At 34.1% G+C, this 13,557-nt stretch overlaps 2 protein-coding genes and 1 non-coding gene across 3 annotated transcripts; all 3 read left to right on the forward strand.

Moving 5' to 3' along the window:
* The first annotated feature begins 1,036 nt into the window (after positions 1-1,036).
* LOC130743197 (glutathione S-transferase 3-like) lies at positions 1,037-2,626 on the forward strand. Its single transcript, XM_057595333.1, has 2 exons — positions 1,037-1,444; positions 2,091-2,626. Exons 1-2 carry the CDS (start codon positions 1,130-1,132, stop codon positions 2,439-2,441), a joined length of 666 nt encoding a protein of 221 aa, XP_057451316.1. The 5' UTR covers positions 1,037-1,129; the 3' UTR covers positions 2,442-2,626.
* A 79-nt stretch (positions 2,627-2,705) lies between these two features.
* LOC130709681 (5S ribosomal RNA) lies at positions 2,706-2,824 on the forward strand. Its single transcript, XR_009010158.1, has one exon. It is a non-coding gene; the product is annotated as a 5S ribosomal RNA (ribosomal RNA).
* A 9,253-nt stretch (positions 2,825-12,077) lies between these two features.
* LOC130743198 (probable glutathione S-transferase) lies at positions 12,078-13,221 on the forward strand. Its single transcript, XM_057595334.1, has 2 exons — positions 12,078-12,577; positions 12,662-13,221. The coding sequence occupies exons 1-2, from the start codon at positions 12,257-12,259 to the stop codon at positions 13,004-13,006; spliced, it is 666 nt and encodes a 221-aa protein (XP_057451317.1). The 5' UTR covers positions 12,078-12,256; the 3' UTR covers positions 13,007-13,221.
* The last annotated feature ends 336 nt before the right edge of the window (positions 13,222-13,557 follow it).

Here is a 13,557-nt window from a genome sequence, read left to right on the forward strand (position 1 = left end):
ATAAAAATATTCACGTTTTCAATGAATAAGTCCGAATTTTCCGATGCAACAAAAAAATGAATACGTCCGATGGATGGTCTAATAATATTTTTTACCAATTGTATTTTATTCTACTAATAAAATTATATATTTTACCATTATCTTGAATTTAAGTTGAATATATAATTGAAATTTTATAAATATATAAAATATAAATAAATATTACATGGCACAAGTATTTAGTACTTCTTATTTGTGAGTTTGAATTTTACTATTCCTAAGAAACCACCAATTACGTTGTGCCATCTGACCTAATCTTTTTGCTTTAAGGTTGGGTACTAATTCAATTAACCAACATTTGAGCAACATATATTATATACCTTATTTGTACCTCTATGTATGAATTATTTGTTTATCTTTTACATGCAAGATTGAGTCGGAAACCACACCCACAAGCTCCATAATAAGTGTAAAGAGCGAACCAAACTTAATATTGCAGTGTTAGCCAATTAATGTCTATAAGTAAATGAAACATTGATACATAAAAGGAAGATAATAAGAACATATAAGTGTTCCATTAATTAAAATTGCATGTTTTAGTAAATATATTATTGTATTATTTCATATATATCAAATACTCAATAATTACCTTCAAAAAAATACTCAATAATTATAATTAACAATTGATTTGATAAAAAAATTACCCGTGCATCGCACGGGCAAACGGGCTCTATCCTAGTAAACTTCATTCTCAAAGTTCAATGACCGCACAAACATTACATATCTAACCCAATTGAACTTTGTGGCTAACCTTTATCTAAGTGCATTAAAGATTTTGGCAAAAAAAAAAAGTTGCATTAGAGATACGTAAGTGCAGACGTAATGTAGAGCTTTGAATCAGCCTCACAAAATCAGAATATTTTCAGATAGTTGGTCTCTTTTTCTTTCTTCAGTGAGCCGTGTCATTTATACATTGGTAGTTGGTACTAGGAAAAAAACATAGAAATCATGTCCACATAAATATAAATAAAACCGAAAGAGACCTTTTTGTTTGTTCTTCTATATAGTCAACAGTTTAATTTAGTTCATAGCAGACACAATGGAATTTAGTTCACAATTTCCGTTGGATTTTGGTGATTCTTGACAAACCATGGCGGACGAGGTGGTTTTGTTGGATGTCTGGGCCAGCATGTTTGGTATGAGGGTGAGGATTGCATTAGCTGAAAAGGGTGTTGAGTATGAGTACAAGGAAGAGAATCTCAGGAACAAGAGTGATTTGCTTCTGCAAATGAATCCAGTTCACAAGAAGATCCCAGTTCTCATCCATAATGGCAAACCCATTTGTGAATCTGCAATTATTGTGCAGTACATAGATGAGGTTTGGAAGGACAAAGCTCCAATCTTGCCCTCTGACCCTTATGAGAGAGCTCAAGCTAGATTCTGGGTGGATTACATTGACAAAAAGGTAGCAGCTTTGGATTTTTGTTTTTGTGTAAATTTGTGATTTTTAGCATTTTTTTCTCCTCCATCTTGGTGGGTTCAATTCAAATTTTGGAGATTGGGATTTTATTGTTGCTAGTCTCCATTTTAAACTCTTGATTAGAAGATTTGAATTGAATTGTGCCCTTGATAAAGGAAAAAAAAAATATTACTAGTCTTATTACAAGGTAAAGTAAGCTCCAATATTATGGTATTCTATAGGTCTTTAAAATTGATTTCTCAATCATCGGTTATGATAAATTACTTTAACTTGTAAATTGAGTCACTCACATTAAAAGAGTTATATCCTAAAGAATCTTGACTCATATAAGTGAAGGGACTCACTTTTGGTGAGTTATCATAGTCATTGACGGAAAAATCAAGAGTTGAGTGTAACATATAGTAGCTCATGTGTAACATATTATGTTGTTATTTAGATCTAAATAATTGATTTCTCAATCAATCGATGATTATGATAGTTTACATGTATGTTTTGGTGATATTATTTTTCCATAAAATCAATTCTAAGATCTAGAAGTTATGCGGAATTGATTTTGTCTTTAGGATTAATTGCAAAAAGATTTTCAAACATGAGAATGAAATATCATTGAGTTTTGTTATCTTTAATGCAGGTATATGATACTTGGAGGAAAATGTGGCTTTCAGAAGGAGAAGAGCATGAGGCAGGGAAGAAGGAGTTGATTTCTATCTTTAAGCTGCTAGAGGAGACACTGGGTGACAAATCATTTTATGGGGGTGACACCTTTGGGTTTCTTGATCTTGGTCTGATCCCATTTTATACCTGGTTTTATACTTTTGAGACGTTTGGCAACTTCAAAATGGAAACAGAGTGTCCTAAACTGATGGATTGGGTCAAGAGATGCATGCAGAAAGAGACTGTGTCCAAAACTCTTCCTGATGAGAAGAAGGTCTATGAACATGTTCTGGGCATGCTGAAAGCAATTCGTGAATCAAATCATTAAAACCTTTTACTTGTTAAATATGGTATTGTAAAATTAGTAATTTTGTGTTGCCTTTTGGTGACAATGGTTTGCTAGACACTTGGGTGTGTCTGACATTTGGAACTTTGTGAGGCATGAATGTTTTATGCTGTGCACTTATGAATTATGATCAATAAATAGCCATTTCATTTTGCATATAAATATAATGTTAGATCTCTCACGTTGCTAGCCATAATACTCCTATGTGAACTCTGTTTTTACATATTTTATTGGTTAATTTTCGTTATGATTGATCATACCAGCACTAATGCACCGGATCTCATCAGAACTCCGCAGTTAAGTGTGCTTGGGCGAGAGTAATATTAAGATGAGTGATCTCCTGGGAAGTCCTCGTGTTGCATCTCAATTGTTGGAAATTTTACGAAGAAGAGCTGCGCCGTGGACGAATCACTGCCTTGAAAGCAAAATTCTGGCAGACCTTCAGTGCAGTGCCGGGTTTGCTCCCCAAGGTTAACACAACTACATACAAGACATTGTGCACTCAGAACCTACACATACTGGAGTCTCTACAACAATGCTCAGAATTACACGATGAAGAGTGAGGGATATAGGAAATTCATGTGTTGCTCGTATGCCTATCCACTTCCATTTCTCATATGCCTCTTTTATATATATCTTCAAGTCTACATGTCCATTTCCATTCCAAGGGAAGCACACAGAGCCATAAAAGAGCATTTTAACACAATCAATAATAATAAAAGGGTCTTGTTCAAAAAAATAATAATAAAAGGGTCATTCAATATGACGGTGGAGAGAACCAAAACGGCTGAAACTTAAAGAAATGGTTTGAAAACCATAAAGCAATTTTAATTACGAATTAGGAGAAAATTAAGAAGGAAGGAATTACACTTGAATGTCATTTAATCCTTCAATAACTGACTTGTGTGAAAGTGCTTTGTGAAACGCACTTAAATACTTATAAAACGCATTTATTCACATGTGTGAAAGTTGAAGGATAAATGGCTACTAAGAGAATCTTTATCCATCACATTCACTAAAGTGTCTACACTCCATTTTATATTATTTTTTACAATTCTCCATAATGTCATATCATCTAAACCACTTTACTAATTTTTTATTCCAACTCAACAACTCTTAAAAGTTTCTCTAGTAGACCACATAATCAACACCAAACCACTTTTACTTCAATATAAAAATAACTTTTTTATTTTTTGTGTACAATTTGAAGAGACATAGTGTCTTGCTGTAGACACTAATTTTTGACAGCATGAAGATCTCATTTGCTCCAATAGTGTGGGACACTCATCTTCAAGTTTCTTAGACAAGAGACACTCCCATTGTAGATACTCTAACTAACTTTGTTACAACCTTTTCTATTATTCTTTTATTGCATTAATATGTTAGAATGTAACAAATCAGTTACACACTTTCTTAGCAGCAACATGTATGACAGAATGTAACATACATTCTAACATATTAATGCTATAAAAGAATTATAGAAAATGTTGTAACAAAATTACTTAGTAGTCATTTATCCATCAACCCCCCACAAATGACAAATAAGTAATTGAAATATTTTATGAGTAAAGAAAGTTAATTTTTATGCTTAAGTGTTTGTGCATAGGATTGAATTAACACGAAGTGAAGTGAGACAACAACTTCTATCAAAAGAGTGAACGAATCTTAAATTAATTTGACTTGGTTGGAATCCCACTACACGCATTAACTTTGAAATGTAGATTAAAGCCATTGAAAACAAAGGTTGTAACGCAGCCAGAGAAATAAGAACAAAACTTCAACAGCCATTGACCCAATAAATGTCCTAACGGTGGCCATGAAATTAAAATTGTGAGAGTAAATATTAAACTCCATTGATTGATTAACATAAAAGAGTATCAGAGGGTAGAATACAATCATTTGAATGTCATTATTCCAAACGCGTCTCTTAGCACCACCCAGTATCAATCATCAGATGTGCAGATACATCAAGCGCGTTTCTTAGCACCACCCAGTTGCCCGGAAATTTCTCTCTCAATTTCGAACCATTTGAAGCAAAAGTCTTTCTTTAGTTGTCCGTGTTGATGGTGTTGTTGCTGAGTAAGGGAAAATGTGGAGTCATTCCAAAGTGAAAACGGTAATTGAAATGCAAAGGTTGTCTTCAGTAAGGTGTGATCATATCACTTTCATAATTCGTTTTGTAATGTTCCTCGAAATATATATATCTAATGGTACTGATTAGTTCGAAATATATATATCTAATGGTACTGATTAGCAGAACATTATGGTTAATAAGACATGATATTGAAAGATGAGGGAAATGATATCCACACGTTGGTAAATCAAACAATTAACATGTTCTATTATTTACAAATGTAAAAGGGAAATAGGTGCTGCAACATTGCTTCACCTAATTTTATTTATCATTGAGTTATATTGTGGTTAGGTATGTATTGGAAGTGTCTCTGCCATATTTATGCAGCGTGGGTGAGATTGTGTATCACTTTATTATGTGATGGTTGTGCTTATGACATTTTTGTATTTAATAAAAGCATTCTGATTTAAAAAATAAAGATTTGTTGGAGATAAAAAGAGATTGAGATATTGCTTTGTCGTGGCAAGCCACTGCCCTGAAGCCAAATTTTCAGTGGACTTTGGTGCAAATCTTAACCGCCGGTTTTGCCCCCAAGGGTTTACACAGCTACGATCTAACTTGTGCACTCGATTATACTTATGGTTTAGTGATATATCAATTTTGTAATAAATTGATTGAGACAAGTTTGATTAAAAAAAGAAACGTGAAACACAATTGATTTCCATTATTTCACAATCCCCACAAATGGAAATCAACTTTACGACTTGGAAATCAACTTGCCACTGAGGAAAAGATTTCTATGCAGTAATAGAGAATTTTCTGTTAAAAAAGAAAGGAATTTCTGGGTAATAGAAGGGTTTGAACTTAAGTGTTAATGTCCAGAGGATTGAATTAACACGTAGTGAAGTGAGACAATGTCATAAGTCCAATAAGTGAATTTCTCTTGAACTTATTGGACTGGAGACAAGATCCCCTAACTTTCAAAATCGCAAAGTTCATTTGAATACCATTATTCCATCAATCATTTTATTGAGCAGCTTTCTCATTGTTTTATGTTATTACAACATAATTAACCGTATAATTAGTGGTTGATCCTCTATTGGCAGGTAGGGGTGGGAATAGGCCAGATCGTTCGTAGGGGCCTATGACCTAGCCTACCACAGGCCTAGGTCAGGCCAGACCAAATTGGTAAATAGGCAAGGCTTAGACTTTTTGAAAAGCCTATTTAGTTAAAAAGGCTAGGCTCAGGCCATTTAAAAAGCCTTTTAAGCCTTATAGGCTAGCCTATTTAAGTAAAAATTATTAGTATTTTCTGGTACATTGTAAATATGATTAGTATTAATATATTTTACCATTGATGTCTATATATTAGAAATTTATCATAATATCTTAATATTAAATACTGATTGACATTTTTATATATTTAAGAAAATTGACTTATATAATGACTCAAAGTTATAAGTCTACTTAGAAATAGATATATAACGCATTTAAATACCTTAATATGAAGTGTGATTTTATACGGGCTCTCCGACTCTAAGAAACCAACATAATCTCTCGTTTAGTTTCATCTCTACTTAATAGCTTATAATATTATGAGTCTGATTGTTGAAAAAAATTATTTTAGTATAATTTAACCCGTTAGTTTATAAGTTTGATAGCTTCTGTACAAATAAGTTTGCTAGCAAACGTAAAACTCTTGTTGTGAAACAGGCCTTTAAATAGGCTAGCAGGCCAGGCCAGGCTTTCGAGAAGGCCAGGCCAGGCTCGAAAAAAAGCCTTTAACAGGCCACAGGCCAGGCTCAAGCCTTAAGATATTTAAACAGGCTAGGCCTATTTACGCAAAGTCTACCTAGGCCCAGCCTATTCCCACCCCTATTGGCAGGCATGACTAAATCAAGTATGTTGATAATGATTTACTCTTGACAAAGGTTTTAGAACTAACTTTTTATGCTTTCAACTTATTTAAGCGTCTAGATAGCTTCCCACACTTAACACTTATTCATTCTATACTTGTGCCAATTGTTGCTAAGTAATACATTTTTTTTTGGTACAACTAAGTAATACATTTGTGTAGATAGTTTTTTTTTTAATGGAAACTGCAATTATATTAAGCAAAAGTAGGCATAGAAGCCTTGTGTAGATAGTTAGTATAGTTAAGTAATGCATTTGTGTAGATAGTTAGTATAGTCAGACGATTGTTTCAAAAAAAAATGTATAGTCAGACGATGTACTAACACTTTAAGAATTTTAGTTATTCTTCATAAAAATCATAGGTAGAATATATAAATTCGAGGGATCTCATCCAATTATTATCGCAATTTTGAGGGGTTGGACATAACTTCACACTATTAATAACAACTCAAGTAGAGCTATATGCAGCAAATAATAATTTCTCGACCTTGCAAGAATCTCTAAAGAGTAATAACAAAAAACAAATAACAACAATAACTAAATATCTCAAAGATTAAGAGATACCAAGATTTTAACATGGAAAATCTCCTCAATGTGAGAAGTAAAACCAACATGCAAAGGTAAGTCAATCAAGCTCCATTAAGGATACAAGAAAGTCTCTTTCATAGACATAAAAAATGTGCTCAACAATTAGCCGAAAAACAAAATAACAAGCTTAAAATAGAGAATTAAGACAATCCGAAAACAAGTATTTGCTGCTCCATATAGAGCCTGTTTCTCCTACTTCAGTCAATTTATCACCAATTCAACCATTTAGAATGAAGCACTTGATATTGTGAATCTACAGTCTAATTTTCAACCCCATATAGTGAACTAAATTGCAGTGACGAATCTACTACAGGTGCCATGAGTTTGAGTGGAAGTGATTTTTCTATTCTTCTCCCTCACTTTTTGTTGCCTCTCATGCCAAATTGAGCACACGTGGACACAGATTATGAGTCCGTATCAGCACAAAATGTTATTGTTACAAATACTAGCGAAGTAACTCGTGCAATACACGGGTGACTTTTGTGATATAAAATTTAAATTTTATGTAATAATATATTTTTGAAACTTTATCTAATTTTAATTACAAAAATGTATAAATTGTTGTTAGAAATATATATTTTAAGTTTTTTTTTCATATTATATATTCGTATTTTAAAAAAATCTATTTTTTTAAATAAAACATGTTAATGTTAATTGAGAAAAATTCTTTAGATGATAATTTTACATAAGATATTTTAATTTAAATCGGATCAAAATGAAACTCAGAAACACCCGACGTCGTTGGTTAGTTTTTACTCCCTTTGGGACGACTCCTCCCCGAGCCACCCATCGACACACTCCCTCGATGCTTCTTTGGAGGCCTCCCTCTCCTTTTATTAATAGGAGATGTCATTGTTTCCTTAATATCATGCATATTGTTCCCTCCCTCAAATGAATCATCCACAGGAGTAAACACCATTAAAGCTTGGTTTTTGTCCCTTACAATTGGACTTTCATTAATCACAAAGACACAAACCCATCCCTCTCACTATCTGAATGTGGCCACGAAACATCCCCATATTTATGCGTATTTGCATCTGTTTCCTTCACAAACTCGTCCCTCTCACTCGTTGAAGATGATGCTTCACGGTGACTCAACGGCAACACCTGCACACCATCACCTATAGAGTCCACAAGCACCTCTTGCGTGGTTCTCCTACTGATATGTCGGACCTCTGCCACTGAAAAGACCCTGGAGGATCTTGTTGGTAACCATACTCCTGCTGCCACCAACCAGCATAACCGTACCCACTAAAATTGTAGCCCCATCCCCACCATTACCACGCACGAAGCCCATCATAGTTCACTATATACCTCGCCTCCATGAACGCTGCCCTCATCCTAAGTAGAATTTTGATAGCCCTTATTGCATTTCCTACAATAAGAAAACTTTCATCTCATCCATTGTTTGGTGCTAGCATTGTATTATATAAGTTTATTCATCAATGAACTCTTATACATTAAACTGAAAGATTATTTAATCCACCATATAGACGATAGATATGACATGATAAGAGTGTGATGTATAGAATACATGAAAATATTTAATCTGTCGCCACTGTCACCATCCTTCACCATCACCAATTCACCATCCTTCACCATCACCACCACCACCCTCCACCTCCGCCACCACCACCACCACCATTAACGCCGCCTCCACCACCATTGTCACTACCGCTATTGCCATCATCACTATTGCTAACTATGATTATTGCTTCTACCACTGTCACCAATACCCTCCACCTCCGCCACCACCACTGCCACCCTCCACCACCATTACCCTACACCGCCACTGCCATCGTCATCGCGACCACCACTACTACCTACCACCACGACACACAACCACGCCGCCATGCACCACCGCTACCGCCACAACCACCTCCTCCACTGCTGTCATCACTCAGCATCACCACTGTCACCTCTATAGTCATCGCCACCGCCACTATTACTATTACTACCACCACCATCATCACCACCCTTTAACATCACATCATTCTCATATTTACATTATCTATCATCATTCAACATTTTATGAAATATAAGATTTTATTAATTTAAAGAGTAATGATATATGGATCGAAATTTTTATCCCACGAATGCAACGAATTGGTTAACAACCGATCATATTCATATGTTGAGGTTATAATTGAGACAAAATAGAAATCAAAACAGGAAATAAAAACATATTAAATAAAATGATAAGTTATACAGTGTATGACCAAACATTGTATAATATAAAATTTATATTAGGCCTAATAATGTTAGATTTCATACTATCAGACGGTGACTCAACGGCAACACCTGCACACCATCACCAATAGAGTCCACAAGCACCTCTTGCGTGGTTCTCCTACTGATATGTCGGACCTCTGCCACTGAAAAGACCCTGGAGGATCTTGTTGGTAACCATACTCCTGCTGCCACCAACCAGCATAACCGTACCCACTAAAATTGTAGCCCCATCCCCACCATTACCACGCACGAAGCCCATCATAGTTCATTATATACCTCGCCTCCATGAACGCTGCCCTCATCCTAAGTAGAATTTTGATAGCCCTTATTGCATTTCCTACAATAAGAAAACTTTCATCTCATCCATTGTTTGCTGCTAGCATTGTATTATATAAGTTTATTCATCAATGAACTCTTATACATTAAACTGAAAGATTATTTAATCCACCATATAGACGATAGATATGACATGATAAGAGTGTGATGTATAGAATACATGAAAATATTTAATCTGTCGCCACTGTCACCATCCTTCACCATCACCAATTCACCATCCTTCACCATCACCACCACCACCCTCCACCTCCGCCACCACCACCACCACCATTAACGCCGCCTCCACCACCATTGTCACTACCGCTATTGCCATCATCACTATTGCTAACTATGATTATTGCTTCTACCACTGTCACCAATACCCTCCACCTCCGCCACCACCACTGCCACCCTCCACCACCATTACCCTACACCGCCACTGCCATCGTCATCGCGACCACCACTACTACCTACCACCACGACACACAACCACGCCGCCATGCACCACCGCTACCGCCACAACCACCTCCTCCACTGCTGTCATCACTCAGCATCACCACTGTCACCTCTATAGTCATCGCCACCGCCACTATTACTATTACTACCACCACCATCATCACCACCCTTTAACATCACATCATTCTCATATTTACATTATCTATCATCATTCAACATTTTATGAAATATAAGATTTTATTAATTTAAAGAGTAATGATATATGGATCGAAATTTTTATCCCACGAATGCAACGAATTGGTTAACAACCGATCATATTCATATGTTGAGGTTATAATTGAGACAAAATAGAAATCAAAACAGGAAATAAAAACATATTAAATAAAATGATAAGTTATACAGTGTATGACCAAACATTGTATAATATAAAAATTATATTAGGCCTAATAATGTTAGATTTCATACTATCAGACCTTATACTATCATGCTTTATACTATACAACATACCAAACAGATGTAAAAATGTATGATAATACTCACATTCTTATATCCTTCATTTTTTTATAGACAAATGTTAGTTGTTAATTGTTAGTAAGTTAGTCCCTTCACCAGGATTTGAACTCTGACCCTTCATCCTTCAATACCCTTCATTTGGTGAGCTACCCATCCCACCGATTATTTTATACTTCATGTTGCATTTAAGTTTGAAAATGTGTATATAGTGAAGAAAATATTATACCTTTGTTATATTTTAAATATTTTTGTATAAATTTCTTTTAGAGTATGTTATTCTTTGAAAATAGAATTACTTTTTTTTCTAACTTACCATGAACATGAATCCTAAATTATTTAAACAAAAATATAGGAACTTTAATTTATAAATCTAAAACAAACTAATTAATTGCAAAAAAAATTAACAAATTTTATTTATTATTCTTTTGATTCAACTAAATAGTTAATAAAATTTATCATTTTCTGGAAATTAATTTGGATGGATTGAAAATCAATATGATTTTGAATTTATCCTTACATTTTTTGGTACATTGCGTGAAAAGAAAAGAAGACTAAGGTCTCACAGAGGGGACACTCATAGCATCAGCCAACAACGGCAAACTCATCTCTTCCGGAGAGTGATCCAGAGCCACAAACTCATTATTAAAAAATAAGAAGAAAATTAGATCATAACCTTTTGGATTTGCATATGTTATATTCTTAAAAAATTAATTTTAAGTGTATAAAAAATAAAAAAGAGAGGAAATATAAATATACATGATTAATTGCAGAGAGACAAACATGTTTTTTTTGTATTGGAAAATAAATGTGTTGGTTTTATCATCCATGATAAATTAATATACATGATTAAAAAAAATTACAGTGTAGTTATTTAATAGTTTTAAAATTTCCTAATTATGCATGTCTTATTCACGCTGATTGTATTTGAATTTGGAAATGACTATGTGGTTATTATTGGTTTGAAGTTAAAATTTCAGATATCTTCTTCTGTGAAATGATCCATCTTCTTTTTTTTTTTTTTTGATTTGAAATGCTCCATTTGGTTATTTAATTAAAATTTAAAGTTTCCTAATTAAGCATGGTTTAATCATAGTTATTGGTTTGAATTGATTTCAATAGTTATGCACCATTATTATACTTGACATTTTCCTAATTTTTTGAAATGATTTCGGTATGACTTGTTTGACTCATTAATTTTGTTTATTGTCATAATTATTTTTTTTTAACTTCAAAATTCGTTTTCTTAAAAGCAGTAATGATGAGTGCGAAAATAGGAAATATTTATTTGTTTTATAAAAATTTTAAAAATTTCAAAATTAAAAAAATAGTAATGCTGAAAATTGAAAAAAAATATTTATTTGATATACTCATATTTGCTCATGAGATAATCATGTGGAAACAAAAAATGTTGGATTTTTTTTTTTTTGGAGGGAAAATAAATTACTTAGGAGGGGACATGTGACATAGATCTTCTAGAAGAAAACCTTATTTTCATGTATATAATTAGACTCTAAGAAGAAATATTTTCCTTCGTCTTTGTGTGGTGGAATAATGTGATTCATCATCTGATGGACCATGTCACTTTGCAATTATTTCTCTTAATTTGACCAAAGATAACCAAACTTCCAGTTACCTGCTCCAGTAGTTAGACTCTATTAATCTCACTTCATTTTCCCAGTTCAATTGTTAGCACTTGCTAGTTGCTATGGAGGACAAAGTCAAGGTGATTTTGTTGGGCTCAGGGTTCAGTATGTTTGGGATGAGAGCCATGATAGCTTTGGAAGATAAAGGAATCAAATATGAGTACATGGAGCAGGATCTTACCAACAAGAGCCCTTTGCTTTTAGAAATGAATCCAATTCACAAGAAGATCCCAGTTCTCATACATCATGGAAGACCCATCTGTGAGTCCCTCATAATTGTTGAGTATATTGATACAGTTTGGAAAAGCAATGCTCCACTTCTTCCCTCTGATCCCTACCAAAGAGCTCAAGCCAGGTTCTGGGCTGATTTTATTGATCAGAAGGTATGTAGGTAAGAAATTACCAATAAACAATATCCATGTGGTGGAAGGTTATATTATAAAAACTAATATGATAAAAAATTGCAGGTATATCATGCTTCTAGGAGAATATGGACTACAGATGGAGATAAAAAAGAGGTGGCAAAGAAGGAGTTCTTTGAGAGCTTAAAGCAATTGGAGGAGGTTCTTGGAGATAAGCCATATTTTGGGGGTGACACGTTTGGGTTTGTGGATGTTGCTCTCATCCCTTTCTATTGTTGGTTTTATACTTATGAGACCTTTGGAGGCTTCAAAGTGGAGGCAGAGTGTCCAAAACTTATCTCATGGGCTAAGAGATGCATGCAGAAAGAGAGTGTATCTAAAACTCTTGTAGATGAAAAGGAAGTTTATGAGTCTGTTTTAGATTACAAGAAGAAATTTGTGCTGAGCTAGTGGAAACTGAACACATGTACAAGGGTAAAACAAAATAATACCAGTGAATTACATGAAATCGATTCAGTTTGAGTCAGCGCCACCGCCAACCAATTAGCCTCAACAGCAGTGTATGAGCAGTAAGAGTAAACCACATGGTTCTAACCATTGTGTCTGTTTTTTAATAGACAAATTCCTGCTGTTGCTTCAAAACTAGTGAATTTCCATTATGAATATCTCTTCATAGACTATTTGGCTTTATGCACTTTTTTTTTTTACTAACTATGCTCAAAGTATGGATTTATATGAATTTGACTTGCAAACCAATACTGTAATTCATATGACTAAGTTCGGGAATCAAAACCAAACATTAAGAATGTTTAACCTAGGCTCCAAGAAGTGTCAGGGATGTCTATTCTGTTGGGGTAGGATCTCTCTTAACATCACAATCTGTGTAGTATTTATTAAAAGGATTGTTACTAAACTAATGAGCATTTAAGTAGATGTTATGCTTCCAAATGATAGCTCAAGTGGCAAGAGCTATGGAACATATGAGTTGGGAAGGGGAAGAT

This window comes from Lotus japonicus, chromosome 3 (assembly GCF_012489685.1).
Source record: "Lotus japonicus ecotype B-129 chromosome 3, LjGifu_v1.2".
Lineage (NCBI taxonomy): Eukaryota > Viridiplantae > Streptophyta > Magnoliopsida > Fabales > Fabaceae > Lotus > Lotus japonicus.

Bases quoted from the DNA above. Each gene is read 5' to 3' on its own strand.
- LOC130743197 (XM_057595333.1), top strand. From the start codon at position 1,130: ATGGCGGACGAGGTGGTTTTGTTGGATGTCTGGGCCAGCATGTTTGGT. The intron at 1,445-2,090 runs GTAGCAGCTTTG...TCTTTAATGCAG, and splicing joins TGGATTACATTGACAAAAAG to GTATATGATACTTGGAGGAA.
- LOC130743198 (XM_057595334.1), top strand. From the start codon at position 12,257: ATGGAGGACAAAGTCAAGGTGATTTTGTTGGGCTCAGGGTTCAGTATG. The intron at 12,578-12,661 runs GTATGTAGGTAA...AAAAAATTGCAG, and splicing joins CTGATTTTATTGATCAGAAG to GTATATCATGCTTCTAGGAG.